Consider the following 19,616-nt stretch of genomic DNA (forward strand, 5'->3'; position numbering starts at 1 on the left):
TTTTTCCAGCCGGGATAGTGCTAAAAAGGTGATTGTTTTTTAACCAAGACTTTGCTGCATTTCCTGCTGAGATCGTGCCCCCAAAACCGTTCATTTTGAGCTGGAACTTCTTCATCTTTTCAAACCATAACCAGGTGCTTTTTGTGCCTAAACTTAACAAATTTTTGACCACAGCATTGTTGAATCATAATGTTTCATGCGTCCGCCACATACTAACATGCAAATGTAATTCTGTGGTGTATCTGAGGTGTTAACTGTTTATTTTGACAAATATATTTTTGTTTTTTTTTTGCCTCCAGCCATATAAAGCACCAGACGACCATGATGAAAATACATAAATTGACTTTACAATTTATTGTGTGCTCTGATGTGTGCCATTTGCAAACAATTATTCGGATTAAATAAGTAATTCACTGACAGAAAATGAACAGCTATTTAGGTAATCCATCAGTAACTTGAGTCACTTTTCAAGCTCAGAGGCCGAATATTTGCAGGTTCCAGCTTTTAAAAAAAGGAGCATTTGCTGCTGTTGTTTGTGTCATATGATAATCTACTAAACATCTTTTAATTTTGGACTGTTAATTGGGAAAAACATAGCAACTTTAGGGCATCACATTGGGGTCTTGGAAATCAGATGTCAATCAAGCAGATATTCCAGAGTCATAATCTTGTGAAATAAGTGACAACACCTGTGTGGGTGTATAAGATGAGACAGTGCTCGTGCAAAGAAACAAAAGGTTTGTTCATGTCCTCAGTTGTGAGATGAAAAGCAGCTGTGTAGGTGTGGTGTGTTACCTACTGAGGTCTGTGTGTCCCTTAACTGGGGTCATCACGTAACAAAGAGCTGAAGTGTTCGGGGCGAAGAGTGATTAACAGCATGAGTCTGCAGAACGTGAGAGCTAACCAGTCTGACAGCCTCACTGATCGCTGAGGGGGGAAAAATAAAACAGTTTTACTAAAGAGAGGGCAAACAACATGCGCTATATTAACTTCTTATACATTCTGTTTGTTTCAATGAGTGAAAATAATATTAATATAATAATAATATAAATTACTAAAAACAAACAAGACAAAGATAAGTGTCTGAAAAGGAGTAGGTAGAAGTAAAACTTTAATGTTCCTTTCTTTCATTTCTTCTTTTAACTCATATGTTATTTCAACAAATTCCCAAATTTATCTACAACTAATATCCAACTATCTTCAGTCTGTTTACCTCCCAATAAATAAATATGTAATAAACCCAGTTTATTTACAGTCCAAGGTGTTACAAAATAAATATGCACCCCCCTAACACAACCTTTCCTCGTCTAAACGTCTGACTAAAATATCTTTCTTGTATAGTTTTTTTTTTTAAAAATTGATTTACATTTGTGCTTTGTTTCAACTCATCACACAGCCCATTCCACACATCCACCCCAAACACTGGTTTAGAAAAAGAAAAGGGTTAATTCATCTTACTATATAATGACGAAAACTCTGTCTGTGTGTGTGTGTGTTCCACGTGTTTCTCACTGACTTGGTCAATCCATGTGAAATTTGGCACAGTGGTAGAGGGTCATGGGAGGATGCCAATGAAGCAATATTACATCAATTGGCCAAAGGGGGGCGCTATAGCAACCCATTGAAATGTCAAACTTTGAATGGGCATATCTCATGCCCCGTATGTCGTAGAGACATGAAACTTTGCACAGAGATGCCTCTCCTCATGAGGAACACATTTGCCTCAAGAACCCATAACTTCCGCTTATATAGATTTTCCGCCATTTTGAATTTTTTGAAAAACACTTCAAATGGATCTCTTCCTAGGAAGTTTGAGCGATCTGCATGAAACTGGGTGAACATAATCTAGGGAGCAATATCCAAAGTTCCCTCTTGGCAAAAGTTGGAAAACTTCCTAAAACTGAGCTTCTATAAGGCAATGAATATTGCGGAGGGCGTGGCTCATCACATAAAGGTGTAGAACATCTCAAGGGTTTCACCCATCACCACGCAACTTTGTAGGCATATGACCACACATAATCTGAGGGGACCCCTCCATTATTGACCCCATCAAACAAAATGGGGGCGCTAGAGAGCTCATTTCTTATCTAGGCCTAACCGCCATATGGATTTTTACTAAACTTGGTAGATATGTAGAACAGGACGCCTCAAGGTGACTGGAGAAATTTAACTCTAATTGGCAACTGGGTGGCGCTATAACAACAGAAAAATGCTTCAAAATGGCTAAAATGCGACCGATCGCTGTGGCTCCCCCTGTGGACCAATGTTGGTGTTGTTTTCTAATGTTTGGTATGACTAAGTCATGGTATGGTATGCTGTACATAATCACGGAAACTGTCAGTGTGTCATTCTGTCAGTCAGTCATTCTGTCTGTCCCACGTTTTTCTACTCACTGATGTGGTCAATCTATGTGAAACTGCACATAGGCATTGAGGACTGGCATAGGTAGAAGGTGACAAAGATGGCTATGGACTAGTCTGGAGTTAATTCATTAGAAATCTGTTGAGGGTGTTTTGTTTTCAGTCTATTTTTCAAGAGACAACTGCACACATAAATAACATACAGTTTAAACATGGACAGATACACACTTTACATATTTAAACTTAAGAAAAAAATTACAAGAGTGATCGCAGATGCATAAGTATAACCATTAAAATGCTCAAATGGAATAAGAGAGTGTGACTTCAGTTCTTTTGGAGCTTATTCCACTGGTATGCAGCAGAGTTCAGTGTAAGTTCAGTGTAAACAAGAGGTACAGCTATTGTTAAGATGTCCTGAGACCTGACATTGTGAGGATTGTGTTTAAATGCAACCACGGAGCAGACGTAGTTTTTGCAGCAGAGCCTTTGAAATAAACAACAACCAAAGCTGCTCTCTTTTGTTTGTAGGATCACATCTAAACAGTGGGTTTCAGTAAAGAAATCAAACGTATTAATTATTTTAACAGAATAAAAGTAAAAGTTTTACTTCAAAAAATAAAGTGATAAATAAAGTAAACATTTCATAAGCCCATTGGTGTCTGCTTGGCACCTCTTATAAAAAGATCCTCCTCTCTGGAGAATGTTCTGTTGTTTTTTTCATCAAAACATTTTTTTGGTTTGTATTGTTTTGTTTTGTTCTTTTAAACTCAAGATCATTTTCATTGTGACCTTTATTGGATCAGACTTCCTGGAAACATATGATGTGGTTGATATGATGTGTTCAGTTCCCATGAATGTGTGTTTGGATTGTGACACAGCAAAAAAATCAAACTAGACAAACTAGTTAGCCTGGCATCTGACTCAGTGTTGGGCAAACATGGGCACCGCTGTGACACAGTCAGTCTGCAGGTTGTTCTCATGCCAAATACCAAATTTGGCACATCCTCCTGAGAGCAGGGATAGTATTGTCTGGTAGTTAGTTGAGGCCGGAGTCAGTTTATCTTTTTTATTTTCATTAGAACACATGAGCGTGAAACTGCAAACACAAAGTGCCAAACGTCTGCCTGCAGCAACTTCTCTGTCACGAGCTCTTCAAACTTCTCCATCCATTCACCAGATCCCCTCAGACGTTCCCACCTGTCCACCTTTCCTACATCCACCTGCTCACCTGCTCCTCATTCCCTCATTACCCAGTCGTCTTTGTTGCTTCCTGCTTTAGATTTCCTGCCACCTGTAGGCTACCTGAACCTGAACCTTTATCTATATCTGAATGCCTACACATTTTTCTGCCTCATTCCTGTCCACCTGTGGATTCTCAGATACTTCTGCCAGTGGCGTAAGGCGGCTACAACAGGCCCCAGTGCACACTGGTTAGTTATGGAGCACATACACACAGCATGGGGTGTGTGTTTATTGTACCAACTATTGGATTTTACAATCCAGTGAGTCACTTTGATGATTGTACTGGGGAAGTAGAGGCTTACACCAGAACCAGGACCAGGAGACGTGATCACATCACTCCAGTTTTAGCGTCTTTACACTGGCTCCAGTATGATGTAGATCAGATTTTAAGGTTTTACTGACAAATTTTATGGTTCTTCATGGTCTCTCTCCCAGCTACATCTCTGACCTCTTAGTGCTAAACAGGCCAGGATGTACTTTGAGGTCCTCTGACAGAGGTCTTTGTCTGTTTCAGCAGCCAGGCTGAAAACTAAAGGAGATAGAGTTTGCTGTCAGGGCCTTGGGACTCTGGAATAATCAGCCCGAGGGAAATCAGGTCATCAGTGATCTCTTTTAAGTCCATTTTTAAAACATACTTTTATCATAGAGTCTTTCCTGATTTTAAGTTCTTTTAAACTGCCTTTTTATTCTTCAGTTTTTATATATTTCTGAGTGTTTTTATCTTGTTTTCAAGTCTTGTCTGTTTTAATTGATGACATGTAAAGCACTTTGTAACTCTGTGTTGAAAAGCACTTCATAAATAAAGATTATTATATTATTATACATATTTAAAACTGAAAGATTGGTTCATACATATCTTATGGCGGTACACACAGGACTATTTATACACTCAAAAAATATTAAATGCAACACTAGATTTTGCTCCCTTTTGCACAGACAGTTTCAGTCAAAGATCTGACACTTTTTGTGGAGCACTTCTCCTTTTCCAAGATAATCATCCATATGTCATGTCAAGATGAAGATTAAACAGCATCATTACTGCACAGATGTGCCTTGGGCTGGTCACAATGAAAGGCCACTCTAAATGTGCAGCTTGATGACACGAAACAATACCACAGATGTCACAAGTTTTAAGGGAGCGTGCCGTCGTCATGTTGACTGCACGAACGTCCACCAGGGCTGTCGCCTGTGAATTGACTGTTCATTTCACTAGGAGCCGTCTCCAGTGTCATGTGAATTTGGCAGCACATCCAACCATGCTCACAACCGTCCTCCACATGTAACTGTACCAGCTCAGGACCTCTGCATCCATCATCTTCACCCGCAAGATAACCTGAGACCAGCCACCTAGATGGCTGATAGAACAGCTGGATTGAACAACTGAATAATTTCTGCACAAACCATCAGAAAACTCAGTGAGGCTCATCTGTGTGTTCGTCGTCTTCATCAGGGTCTTGACCTGTCAGCAGTGTCGTCATAACCAAATTGAGTAAGCAACTGCTCACAATCCAAAGCGTCTGGCAGTTTGGAAACATGTTCTCTTCACAGATGAATCTTGGTTTGAACTGTACCTGGCCAACGCATTCTCATCCCAGATATCGCTGCTTTGTTAGTGGACTTTCACATCTAAATATGACGCCTAAGTAACCTCCTGTGTCTATTGTTGACATCCCAGGACAGAGTGTCCTACATGCATTGTGTCTTTTCAAAACACACTTCCATGTTCACAGGAACTAAACAGTTTCTGCTTGTTAAATGCACACCGTCTTTTTCAAAATAAACTTACAACATAGATAAAATACATTGATTTTGCATCTGTGTCTGATGCTGAAATCACTGACAGAGCGACAGTATTTGACAAGTTGGGAATGAGAACGGGCTGACAGGGCAGATGGCAGATGAGGTGCCCTCGTGCAGGCTAGCAGTTTGTATATATCAAAGATCACACATGCATTGTTTTGATGGCAGTTTGACACCTATTGTCCTGCCATTTATTTGCCACCATGGCTTAATGATGCAGCATGATAATGCACAACCCCATGTTGCAAAGATCTGTGCACAATTCCTGAACAGAAAACATCCCAGTTCATGGTTTGCATACTCACCAGACATGTCATGAGTGTCTGCATGTATGACAGCATATTCCAACTGCCAAAAACCAGCAACTTCACACATCACTGAAGAGTGGGCCAACGTTCCACAGGCCACAATCAACAACTTGATCAACTCTAAGTGAATAAGATGGGCCACACTGCATGAGGAAAATGATTTCATGCCAGATAACTGACTGATTCTTTGGGGTACTGTGACCAAACATACATGTAGCGCTAATCCTGTGAAATCCGAATAAATGTCCTTTTATTAAAAATCAAACTGCACATTTTAGAGTGGCCTTTTATTGTGAACATCCCAAGGCACACCTGTGTAGTAATGATACTATTTAATCAGCATCTTGACATGCCACACCTGTCAGGTGTCTGGATTATCTTGGAAAAGGAGAAGTGCTCACTAACACAGATTTTAACGAAGTCTTTTTTGTGGATAAAAATGTTTCAGATCTCTGCCTTAAACCTCTGAAAATAGGGAGTCAAGACAAAGGTGTTGCGTTTAAATTTTTGTTCATTGTGTTTTCAGTTTAAACTCTTGAGTTGTGATTATGTCATTGTTGTACTTCATTGTTGCTGTAATTCGATACGAAATTACTACGAAAGCTGTAAATGTCATGTTCTGGTGTTGGGTGAACAGTCTCTGAGGTTACTGTGGGTTTTGAAGAAATGTAATCCAGGTTCTCATAATGGTCACACAGAAATCTTTGTGTGTTGTTTATTCATGACGTTGACAATTTCCCTGTTCCTCAAGGAAATAATGTCTAGAACCGTGACGGCGAGCAGAACAGGTTCATCCACAGCTTGAAGTCATGATATATATACTGAGACATTTTGTCTGCAGACACAGAGCAGCAAACTTCACTCAGCAAAGACCTTTTTGCTACAGGTGGAGGAACGTGGTAAGAAACATATTTTCTCTATCTTCTTTTTGTTATTACAAACGAATGTTATATTTAATGTTTAATTTCTTCACTTTTACTCATCACTTTGAAGTTGGAAAAAATAATGAAATTAAATACGAATTAAAGCAAATGAAAATAATTTATACAATTAACTAGGGCCAGTTATTTGTCTCTGCTCACTACATGCTGTGTTCAACTTAGTGTCTCTTATCAACATTACTTTCTTGATGACAATGTGTAAATTGTTGATGTGACTTTGTAGAGTGAAGGGATGAAATGAGACATTTTACAGCAGCAAAGAACCCAAATTATTCTAAACAGTAATTGCTTTTTCTTCAGGTTCTTCTACAAAAATACTTTTAAAGGACATGAACATTTATTGCTCCAAAGATACGTGCGTCTAAACTGCAAAAAAAACACAACCTAGCAAAAGAAACTAACACATGACTTAAATGCAGCTTTTAAGACTTGTTTTTCTTTTAAAAATGCTTTTTTTTTCTTGATGCATTTGCTTTGTTTCAAACTGTCTAGAATTAGGGTAAATATCTCATAACTACACAGATGAAAATACACTTTATTTGTGTGATAGTTGAATTTTAAATAGCTGATTTGACTTGTACTGGAATCCAGTAAAATGACCTCATCCCACTATCAGATATTTCAGCCATGCAAATACTTTCAAAGGACATGAACATTTATTTCTGTGAAAATATGCATGTCTAAAAGAAACTGAGCAAACTAACAAATTCCAAGTTCTTGGGTGTCATTCTGGATGAGAATTTGTGTTGGAAATCACATATACATTATACAAAGGCAAGAATATCGAAAACAATAGCTCTGTTACACAAAGTAAAGGATTCATTGGATAACAGGGCATTGTACATTTTATATAACACCATGATTGTTCCATATCTGACCTACTGCATTGAAGTATGGTGAAATGCCTGTAAAACATATACTCAGTCAATTTTCATTTTGCAAAAAAGAGCCATAAGAATAATCACTGGAAAACAATATAGAGATCCAACAAATCCATTATTCCTTCAGTTAAAATTGTTGAAATTTAATGAATTAGTAGATTATAGTATTCTGCAAATTATGCTGAAAGCTCATAAAAAAAACTTTGCCAATTAATATTCAGAAAAGATTTGAAAAAAGAGAAAGTAAGTATAACTTAAAAGGAACAGAGATCTTTAAAAAAACAAGATTCAGGACTAAATTGATGGAACGTTGTGTTTCTGTAAAAGGAATCAATTTATGGAACAATCTGAACAAAGAAACTAAAGAATCTAAGTCAAACATTACATTTAAAAGAATAATTAAAGCCAGCATGTTAAGGAAATATAATGGAATATGTTAGCTATATTTGATTGTCATGCCATTGTAATTTTGTTGTTGGAATGGCATTAACCGAATTGTTACTTGGGAACTAAAAAGGTGTGACTGTCTGTGGTGGCCGGCAGCTATTCTATTTTATTTTATTTTAATTTATTATATTTTTTGTTTATGTTGTTGTTGTTTTTTAAATTACGTTCTTTGTAAATTGATTTCTGGGGATAAAGGGGCAGACAAAATAAGATTAGTCTTCTTTCTGCTCCCTTTCATTCTAGATCAGAGAATGTTTGTATTTATATTAAATTGTTTTGTTTTATTTTATAAATGAATGAAATAAAGAATAAGAATAAAGAATAAAGAATAACAAATGACTTAAATTCAGCCTTTAAGACTTGTTTTTCTTAAAAAGAAAAGCTTGTTTTTCTTAATGCTTTCCCCTTGTTTCAGTTGTTCTTGAATTAGGGTAAATATCTTATAACTAGACAGACAAAAATACACTTTATTTGTGTAGTAGTTGAATTTTAAATAGCTGATTTGACTTCAAATCAAATCAAATCAAATCAAATTTTATTTATATAGCCCTTTACAATAACCAAAAGTTACCCAAAGTGCTTTACAACAAAGCCATAAAACAGTACAGAAAAACAATACATAAAACACAGGTTTTGACTGTGGAAAGTGCCATAGTGCTGCAGGTTATTAAAAGCCTTCCAGAAGTACATAAAAATAGAACAGACAAGATAAGTACACCCGGAAAAAAAACAAAACAAAAAACAAGACAGTCCTAGTCAGACATTGAAAGCCAATCTAAAAAAGTGGGTCTTCAGCTTCGATTTAAAAAGGCCGAGATCAGTAGTGGTGCGAATGTCGGGGGGCAGTTTGTTCCACAGTCTGGGAGCAGCAACAGCAAAAGAACGGTCACCCCACTGTTTGTATCTCGACCTCGGGACTTCTAACAGAAGCTGACCCGAAGAACGCAGGGCCCTACCATGATCACGGATAGTTAAAATCTCAGACAAGTAGGAGGGAGCCAGGCCATTGATGGCATTAAAAACAAACAACAGAAGTTTAAAATCAATTCTAAAACGAACTGGAAGCCAGTGGAGTGACGACAGCACAGGGTAATGTGTTCACGCCTGGACGTGCTTGTCAAAAATCGGGCAGCAGCGTTTTGTACAAGTTGGAGACGTGAAATTGAAGACTGGCTGAGGCCAACGTAAAGGGCATTACAGTAGTCCAGTCTTGAACTGATGAAAGCATGGATTGCCTTCTCAAGGTCCTGTCGACTGAGAAACGGCTTCGCTTTGGCAAGGAGACGTAGCTGAAAAAAGCTTGTTCTAACAACAGAACTAATCTGTTTATCAAATTTCAGCCCATTGTCAAATGTTACCCCAAGGTTTTTTACAGAGGGTTTAAAAAAGGGGCCCAGAGTACCACACTTTGTTGTGAAAACATTTGACATAGGTGGCGTGCCAAATAAAATACATTCAGTTTTGCTGTCGTTCAGGTGCAAAAAGTTCTGCGCCAGCCATCGCTTTACATCGGTAATACAATCCAGCAGCTTCAGAATGCAGTATTTTCATTGGGTCTCATGGGCAAATATATCTGCAAATCATCAGCATAAAAATGAAAAGACAGATTGTGTTTTTTTATAATTGCTCCCAGAGGTAGGATATACAGTGAAAACAGAATAGGGCCGAGGATAGATCCCTGTGGCACCCCACAAGGGAGGGATGCATGTGAAGAGCAGAGGTCACCAATCATTACGGAGAAGCTCCTATTTGCCAGGTATGACCTAAACCATTGGAGAGCAGTGCCACGGATGCCAACATACTGCTCTAGGCGAGATACAAGGACTGCATGGTCGACCGTGTCAAAAGCTGCTGTGAGGTCCAGCAGCACCAGCACAGCAGGATTCCCAGCATCCACAGACAAAGCAATATCATTGTGCACCTTTAGCAGTGCTGACTCAGTGCTATGTCGGGATCTGAAACCAGACTGAAATTTATCAAGAACAGAGTTCAACTCTAAAAATGCCTGCACTTGAATAAAAACAACTTTTTCTAAAACCTTAGAAAGAAAAGGCAAATGGGAGACGGGCCTAAAATTGGACAACACTGAGGGGTCAAGGTGTGGCTTTTTAAGTAGGGGCCTAACCACAGCGTGTTTGAAGGCAGCTGGGACAGACCCTAAGCTAAGACAAGTGTTGATAAAAACAAGCAGACTTGACCCAACAGAATTAAAAACCTCTTTTAAGAACTTGGCCGGAATGATATCTAAGGGACAGTTAGTAGGTTTCATGCCACTAACCACCTTGGTGAAAACCGACAGAGAAATGGTCTCAAACTGCTCGAAAACAGCAGACTGTGTAGGAGGAACACACACATCATCATGGGACGTATCAATGTTACTAATGTTCTGCCTGACTGTTGTCACTTTGCCAGCAAAAAAAGAGACAAACTCTTCACAGGTTGTAGTGGAGGCATCAGACAGGACAGTGGGGTGTGGGTTAATAACAGAGTCAATAGTATTAAATAACACTCTTGGATGATGAGAGCTGTTAGCTATAATGGAGGACAGATATCTGGACTTGGCCTCCTTCAGAGATCTCTGGTATGCAGCCAAGCTGTCCCTCAACCAGCCCATGGATACATGCAGTTTGTCCTTTTTCCACCGCCGTTCAGCCTGTCTGCATTGTTGTCTGAGCAGGCGGGTGTGGTCATTCAACCAGGGATCAGTCTTGGTTTTGGTGTTTTTTTTGCCGAAAAGGGGCGATAGAGTCCAGAATCGTAGAACATGTAGAATTAAAAGTGGAGAGTAGGCTATCTGGACAAAGGGGAGGAGCCAGCCCACTGTCAACATGTAGCTGAGAGTCCCTAAAGGCATCCGCAAACTCTCTGGCTGTCAATGAAGTGAAGATACGGCGTCTGCGAGCTGGAGAAACAGGCCTATTGGCAGGTGGAGGGGCAGCAAAGTCGAAAACAATGGGGAGGTGATCCGAGATAGCAGTGTCCACTATTTCTCTGAGTGAAACTGAAAGTCCATGAGAAATGACAAGATCGAGAGTGTGCCCATGCTCATGTGTTGGTGCATTAACAGATTGAGTAAGATCAAAGGAATCCAAAAGGCTTTTAAACTCATTAGTATTCACAACAAACATGAATATTAAAGTCTCCACAGATCAATATTTTATCAAACTTTGAGACACTATCAGATAAAAACTCAGAGAATTCTTGAATAAAATCCTTCTTGAATTTGGGAGGGCGATAGACTGTGGCACACAGCACGGGGCAGGCGTGGTCGATCACAAACAGCTGCAGTTCAAAGCTGGAATAATTATTATTATAATATAATAATTATAATTATTAGCAGTTCATACGGCATCTGAAGCTCTCCTTGAATATAGCAGCCAGACCGCCACCACGGCCGGCAGCTCGCGGAGTGCTGAAGAAGGAACAGCCGGGCGGGAGGATCTCCGAAAAGGCGCTGTTCTCACCTGGTTTCAGCCAGGTCTCTGTCAGCAGGAGGAAGTCCAGATCATATGTTGTGAAGAAGTCATTCAAAATAAATGTCTTATTTGTAAGAGATCTGGTGTTAATCAGCGCCGTATGAACTGAGCATTGGCCCGTCTGGAGAGAGGAGCGGGTGAGCGAGCGAAGATTCCCCGGCACGCAGCCCCGCTGGGTGGTCCGCACTAGCCGACAACACGGGAGCGGCGCTCCGGTGTCCTGGAAAACCGGTCGGAGCCACCGATATCTGTACTCCTTGGAGCTCCGCAGATCGTAGCCCCTATAGTCCGCGGAGGATCCGGCTAGTAAACGACAGGGATCGTGGCAGGAAGAAGCCAGGTAAGACTTCAGTTTAATGAGGACTCCACCTCGCTTTCCACGTCTTCTGCGGCGACTGTTTCGAGGCAGCCAGCAGGAAAGACGCCGTAGTTGTGGGGGTATGGACGCCAGAAACGGTGGCGGTATCTTTGAATGTCCATCAGAGCCGCAGATTGGCCGTTTTTCCAAAGAATCACGGATATTAAGAAGTGTCAGGCGATCATACACCTGCAGCAGTGACACACTCAGCAGAGGGAGACGGCCGGCCGAACACAGAGGCGCCATCATCGAATCCTTGTACTGTAATCAGTTAAAATGATCTCATCCCACTAGCAGATATTTCACTTGTTTTAAAAATAAATTATGAACGTATATGACCTTTTAGCAATTTTTAACGATCCTGTCAATAAATTTTTGAGCACAGTGTTCTGCAGTAATTAACAATCTTAAGCATAACCGATAGATCTTTTGCTCTCTCTCCATCTGCTCCTGACTGCATACTAGCAGAAGCCTGTAGTAAGCCGTTCTCGCCACTAGAGGACTCTGTTTACTGAAAACTGAGCTGAACACTGAGGATCAGTTTAAACCAGTCTACTCATTTGGAATATCCTGCTGTTGTGTAGTGTACGCCTTGTGGCTTGCTGTACCCCATTCACCTCTACCTACAGTACTGTTTTAATGTTCCCATTTTCTTCCCAAAGAAGTTGTTGACATGAAGCTGGGGCTGCTGGTGGTGTTGGCAGTGGTGGTTCTGCTGCCCAGTCTGTCCGAGGGCCGGATTGTCTCCAGATGCGAGCTGAGAGAAAAGCTTGACCAGGCACTGCCTAAAAGGCTTCAAATGTTCAGGGAGAAAATCCTGAAAATAGGTGAGGTTAATAAATGTTTGGTTATGAGGTTTAATAGAGTTAGCACATGACCTCCAGAGTCCCCACCATGAATCACTCTGAGAAAATATAGAGCAAGAAGACAGATACGTTTAGGAGAGTTCCTGCAAACTGAAAGAAAAATGTTAACGGGGGGATTTCTTTCTGACATTATGTTCTTTCTTTCCTTTGTTTGCCCTCTGCCATCTGCTTCCATGACTTATTTGCTGCAGTTATCTGTGAGGCAAATAGGAGGTCCCATCTGAACACCGGCCTGGTCAGGGTCATTGGCAAGCGCAGAACTACAACAACAGCCAGGCCAACAACTGCAGTCACAACTACCACACCAGCAACTACCCAACTAATGACTACCACAACAACAGCTACCCAACCAACAACTACCACAGCAACGACCACCCAAACAACAACTACTGAATCAACGACTACCCAGACAACTACCCAGACAACTACTCAACCAACGACTACCCAACTAACGACTACTGAATCAACAACTACCCAAACAACAACTACTCAACCAACGACTACCCAACTAACGACTACTGAATCAACAACTGCCCAAACAACAACTACTCAACCAACGACTACCCAACTAACGACTACTGAATCAACAACTACCCAAACAACAACTACTCAACCAACGACTACCCAACTAACGACTACTGAATCAACAACTACCCAACTAACAACTACTGAATCAACAACTACCCAAACAACTACTCAACCAACAACTACCCAACCAATGACTACTGAATCAACGACTAGCCAAACAACAACTACCCAACCAACCACTACTCAGTCAACAACTACCCAACCAACTACTCAATCAACGACTACCCAACCAACTACTCAATCAACGACTACTGAGTCAACGACTTCGGAAGTTCACGACCTCAGACGAAAGCGTGAAGCTGACCCGACAAGCAATGAGTCAGACAAAGGCCTGGAGGACATGCTGAACGAGCTGGAAGGCGAGGTCGATGAGGATGACGAGGTGACGTGGGATGATGACAGCAGAGACAGTGAGGACGAAGAGATTGATGAGGAGAACAGTGAAGAGGGGGCTGAGGAGGGTGGGACACGTAAGAAGCGACATGTCGGCCGTTGGCGGATCAAAAAGAGGGGGAGGGGGAGGCCACAGTCGATCCGTCTACATGGGCTCTTCCAGCTGTCTGACGTGTACTTCTGTAACTCAGGCTACCACAGGTCCAGGAACTTCTGCCGTACCACCTGCACATGTGAGTCTTTGAAGCAAAGATGTGCAGAGAAAAAAAGATAATTACTTATATTTTACATTTTGCATATAAATAACTGTTCCTTTTTTCCCTTGAAGCCTTCACCGATGACAACATAATGGATGACATTAATTGCATTGTGAAGACTCATCACATCCTGTAAGTATGTATACAGCAAAGTTAAGGTGATACTGTGTCTGAAAACTAACTTTTAAGACATATATCTCAAAATATTGATAGTTAGAATGAACATTGTATGGATAGTAATAAGCAGGGCTGAGCATTGGTATATGATACCGTTAAAGTACTGACCGAAATAACCCAGTATCAAGTAGATATCAGTCATCATCGGTCAAACAATACCTGCATTCAATCATTTTGCACTGGGGATGTGATCACCGATTGTCCTGACTCCCCACTGGATCAGCAAACTTTCTGTTGCCACCATTTCCAGAGCCGCTCTCCTATCGGCCAGCATACCTGGTGAGCACAAGCTAACATAGCAGCAGGGCTAAAACCCTGCACTGAGCCCATAAACAGTCCCAACAAACTCACACCAACAACTAAATCGCTCAACTAAACTCAGTCGTTAAACCATAAACTGTATAAAATATTGGACATGCCACCATGATGTCTCCCTTTGGTTTGTGGACTCTGTTTTGAAGCCTTGAGTTCAGCATTTTGGCCGTTGCCATCTTGTTTTGTGTTGGGTTTTTTGAGCCAGAAGCTAATATATTTAGACGAGAGGGTAAAGCTGTGGAGGAGCGAAGGGTGGATCTGGCTCAAAAGCGGAAGCAACGCTTTGCAGACAGCATGTTACTCAAGTGGCTCCACCCTTAAATATGTGTTAATTTAAGCCCTAATAAAAACATAAACAGGTGAGTTATACAAAAATTCAACCCCCATACAACTGTCACAAATGTGGAAATTAGCTGTAGAGACCAAATCAATTTTTTATACCTATAAAGTTTGGCATTTTAAGTGGGGATTAACTGGCTTCTGGAGCCAGCCTCAAGTGAATATTAGAGTTTTTGGCACTGCTGCGTTGGCTGCACAATTCATCTCGGGAGGCTGCCGCTGGCTTTAGACCCAGTAATGACTGATATGTAACACTGGCCACGTAACGCTCACAGTAAGCCCTGTCACTATGTGTGTGTGGCCAGGCAAACTTTCACCAACTGTCACCGGTGCGGAGCTCACTCTCCTGCAGCAGCAGCTAATCTGCTGGTATCAATATCACTTTAATCGTACTGGTACTGGTACCCAAAAATGATATCCAGCTCTTCATAGTTACTCTATATGCAATGAGACAAGTGGTTATAGATGCATACAGATACAGCATATATATACATACATAAACATGTATATACGGCTTGCTTAAGTCATATTTGATTTTCAAGTTTAATTCTTCCCTGTACACATATAATCCATCTCTGGTAGCATTTAGCTGCCATGACTAGCACAGTGAGCACCACAGTTAGCTAAGCGGCTGCTGGGGTCCCTATGAAAAAAATTCCCAGAACGCTGGACATTTACATCTAAAATGTCCTAATTTCCTTAATCTGTTTGTTTTGTGTAATCTTGTGTAAAGTTTGCTTTTTTAAAATTAATTTTTATGCTAAAACACAGGTCATGAGGTGTGCAGTACCTTCTTTGTATAAAGGGGTTAAGGAAGTGATGTTATTCTATTATTTTCAACCAAAATAAACATTATAATCATAAATGGATTACTGAACAGGCGCACAGGCCCATGGCCCATTGTGTCGGCCCCCCTGTGCTTCACCTGCAAATTGAGGAAACTGACCTGGAAAAAACGAGCACAGACACAAAATGACTCCAAAGAGATGAAAAACAGCTGCTAATAGGGAAAAAGAGACTGACAAACTCCACTAAAAGGGGTAAAGCAACCAAAAAGACACACAAAACGACTCCAAAGAAATGCAAAACAGCTGCAAAAAGACACAAAGAGACTGACAAATACTACAAAAAGCGGTAAAACACACACAAGATACATACAAAATGACGACAGAGATGCAAAACAGTTGCAGAGACACAAAGAGACTGAGAAATACTAGGGACAAGACATGCAAAACAACTCCTGTGTAGGAGAAGTGGTGTGTCTGTGCCCAGGGGCCCTTTGTCTCATAATCTGTCCAAGTTTATAACCCTATGAACGGAGGGTTTATTGCAGGACTGTAGGAATAAATTGCATAATTTTCAGTCGCTGTACTAAATAAACATGTAACTCAGTACAGTTTAGATTAATATTGTCACCTGGTTTTCCGTATCGTTTCATTTGTTTGCCTTCAACTTTTCATGTAGCCATCCTAGCCAGATCTCCCCTGAAGATGAAAGATTGTAGTCAGGCTGTTTCCTTGCTGAATACTGAGTTCATATACAGATTAAGTGAAGTCACAATGAAGACTACTGTATATGAACTCCAGTCAGGAAGGTCAACAAAATATTAGTGCAGGCATTGAAATCAAAATGTGAAAGCAATAAAAAATTTAAATTGTGGGGTGATACGCTGCCTACTGACAAACTAATGACTGCTGTTTTAACAAATTGTTCTATTTTTTTCATCACGACAGGACCATAGTGAAGCACGCCTCTCGCCGGTGTTTTTTCGCCCAGAACTTCTTTGACGAATGTGTGTGAGCAGCTGACAGGTTTTCTATCTGCAGGACGTCCCACTGACGATGATTTCTTCAACGTTGTCAGCTCTACTTCCAGTGTGACAATGGAAACACATTGTCTCACAAACACTGTCAAGCATTTTAAATATTTTCCATTTTCAATTAATCAATGAGATTTCTTTAATGAAGTTATTTTCTTTCAGTTTTTTTGTGGATGAATTTGACCCCAAAATCACCAGAACTTGACAAGTGTATCTCAGTATCTCATATTATTGTTTTACCAATTTAATCCACTTTAAAGTGATAATTCTGTGATGAGAAAAACAAATAACTTGATTGCTATCTGTTCTCTGTGATCTTCCAATAAATGCGTTTTGCTGTAAGGTTTGTGTTTGAGAACATGTTTATTATTAGTAACTGACTTACTGACTCATCAAAGTTAAATCTTTTTTTAATCAGACTAACAGTTCTTGTAAGACACAGTGATAACAATCAAGAACGCTCTGACTGAATCGTTTGATCTCTGAACTCTGGGCCAACTTTCCACTGCCATTTAATGCATTCACAGGACTCAAGGTTTTATTATTGCCATGATACAATATAAATGAAATGCATCCATGCCACACACACAAAATCGTATTACAAATTACTGAAGGAAAGAAGGAAAACATCACAACTGATTCCAGTGTACAATAGCTTCCATCTCTATCGAGCTAGGCGGTTATTATAATATACATTGGACACATCTCCTCAGTATTCAAATGGTAGGATTAATACAGTTGTCTGAATCTGAATCTGAAAAAAGTGGGACTAATTATCGAGGGCCCTCATGGGAGGCGGTCCCTCAAAAAGTCTGGAATGAAATGTTCGGTTTTGTCAACAGTTTTTTTTATTTCTAAGTATTCAGTGGCATAATTAAAGTAAATAAATGGATTAAGAGGCTGAACTTTGTATTAACAAAAAGAATGAGCTCTCTGAGGCCCCTCTCACCTCTTAAAGGTGCAAGCTGGTTTAGTCCGCCCCTGCAGTGCGGCCAGTGGCATAGGCAGTACAGGCAAATGTTAAGAGTGTGTCATTCATAAGGATGCATGCGCTGGGGCAGTTTACTGCTGAGTGTGAAGCAGTCAGGATGAGAGTTGGCACCTTCAAGTCTGAGTTCATTGTTCTCTGCTGGAAATTGGTGGCTTGCGCCCTCTGGGTTGGGAGAGAGTTGCCGCCCCAAGCGAAGGGTGCTCAAGTGTCTCTAGGTATTGTTCATGAGGGGATAAAATGAGTGTGATATGGATAGGTGGTTGGTGCTGCATCAGCATTAACACGGGCACTGTGCCGGATCGTCACGGTGAAGAGGAAGCTGAGCCGAAAGGCAAAGCTCTCACCCCAACCCTCTCCTATGGGTAGTGACCAAAAGAATGAGATCGCAGATACATCGCCCAAAATGAATTTCCTCTGTAGAGTGGCTGGGCTCAACCATAGAGACAGGGTGAGGAGCTCAGACATCTGGAGGGCACCCTGAGAAGAGCCACTGGTCCTTTGCGTTGACACTGGCCACATCAGCATGCTGGCATGATCAGGTTGCCTCCTGGATGCCTCCCATAGGGATGTTCTGGTTACGTCCAACTGGCAGAAGGCCCAGGGACAGACCCAGAACACGCTGGAAGGATTATCTATCTCATCTGGCCTGGCAACCCTTAAGGCGTCAATCACAGAGAAAGCTTTTTGCAGGTTGCACAACGTGAGGCGCACTGCACTACTTTTTTTTTTTTAATTGAATGCCACTAGTAACAAACACTTGCTGCACCTTTATATTGTTGCCAGGCAACTAAACCATCAGCTCCTTACTCTAACCTTACCGTGTAATCAATCTGCTGTTTATTTGGCTAGATAAAACTACGTACTTATTTTCACAGTAATCAGTGTGTAGCTGCTGCCATGTTGAGGCAGAGGGTACTGTCTGTAGCTCTGGTTGAGGGTGAGAGGCCGTCAGCAGATAAACAGAGATCTGTGTGGGTACATGAGACCCTAAAAAAGAGGCTGGATCATGGGGAGTACCACCAGTTGGTCCAGGAGCTTCTCTTCCATGATGGACATTTCAAGTACTGCGCTTATCTGCTTCCACGCCTGCTGTTTTCTGTTGAGATCATGGTACATGCGTTAAAAAGTTGTGTAGCTCTGGGTATCCAGCAACCAACTGTCAACTTATTGTTGTGACCACCACATATGGCCCACCTCTGAAATCATCCCATTAAAAAATTGGGGGGGGGAAGGCGGCGATGACATGGGGCGCTTTTCTGCTCTGAGTTGAAGTTTTTTCAACTCAAGGAGATCAGAGCGCTCCAGCAAAAGCACGCAGAAACATGAAAACGGCGAGCAAAAAGTTTAATTTTCATTAAAACAATTACAAAAGCCGCCTCCAGCTGCTTTAATGCTTTCTGTGTGATCAGGTACCTAAGAATTTCCCAGGAGGAGCTGGAGAGTGTCACTGGAAAGAGCGACGTCTGGACTACTTTGCTCAGCCTGCTGCCCCAACAACCCAGCCCCTGACGAGCACATGAAAATGAATGGATGGATGCAATAAAATCTGTCCTTTACATATGACCACTTACTATCATATCAGCCTGGAGCACTAATATAGAGGGGTGGGGATCTTAAAACAGTAACAATTTTACCATTAAAGCTTTGAACACCCTTTATGGAAAACTTCATCCCCAAAACTGAAACTCTGTGTTCTACTGCTCATCTTTCATGTTCCTGATTTGCAGCTCTCTGAATTGTTGTTTCCTTTGTTGGGTTTAACATGATATCTGTGCTCAGGGAGCTAATGTCCTCGTGTTTGACACACATGGTGCATTCACTGCCGGCGATGACATCCGATCCTCTGTATTATAAATGTCTTATGAGGACGTGGGGAGATGCACTGTCTCACTTTTTAATAGGGCGAAGGCGTAGCCTGTAAATGAGAAAAGATGTTTTCAGGTAGAAGGATCATTTTTCTCCCACCGACCTCTTTAGAGCTCAGAAAGCCAATAGTGAGATGTGGCACAACACTGTGCACTTCCTGAGTCCTTTTTTTATGGGCGTCAAGGGAGCGGC

At 41.1% G+C, this 19,616-nt stretch overlaps 1 protein-coding gene across 1 annotated transcript; it reads left to right on the forward strand.

The window, feature by feature from the left end:
• The first annotated feature begins 6,551 nt into the window (after positions 1-6,551).
• On the forward strand, positions 6,552-16,909 carry LOC125885984 (hepatitis A virus cellular receptor 1-like). The gene is made up of 5 exons (XM_049571874.1): positions 6,552-6,609; positions 12,479-12,640; positions 12,871-13,893; positions 13,989-14,049; positions 16,482-16,909. The coding sequence occupies exons 2-5, from the start codon at positions 12,487-12,489 to the stop codon at positions 16,546-16,548; spliced, it is 1,305 nt and encodes a 434-aa protein (XP_049427831.1). The 5' UTR covers positions 6,552-6,609; positions 12,479-12,486; the 3' UTR covers positions 16,549-16,909.
• Positions 16,910-19,616: the final 2,707 nt, after the last annotated feature.

Source organism: Epinephelus fuscoguttatus, linkage group LG3 (assembly GCF_011397635.1).
Source record: "Epinephelus fuscoguttatus linkage group LG3, E.fuscoguttatus.final_Chr_v1".
NCBI classification, from domain to species: domain Eukaryota; kingdom Metazoa; phylum Chordata; class Actinopteri; order Perciformes; family Serranidae; genus Epinephelus; species Epinephelus fuscoguttatus.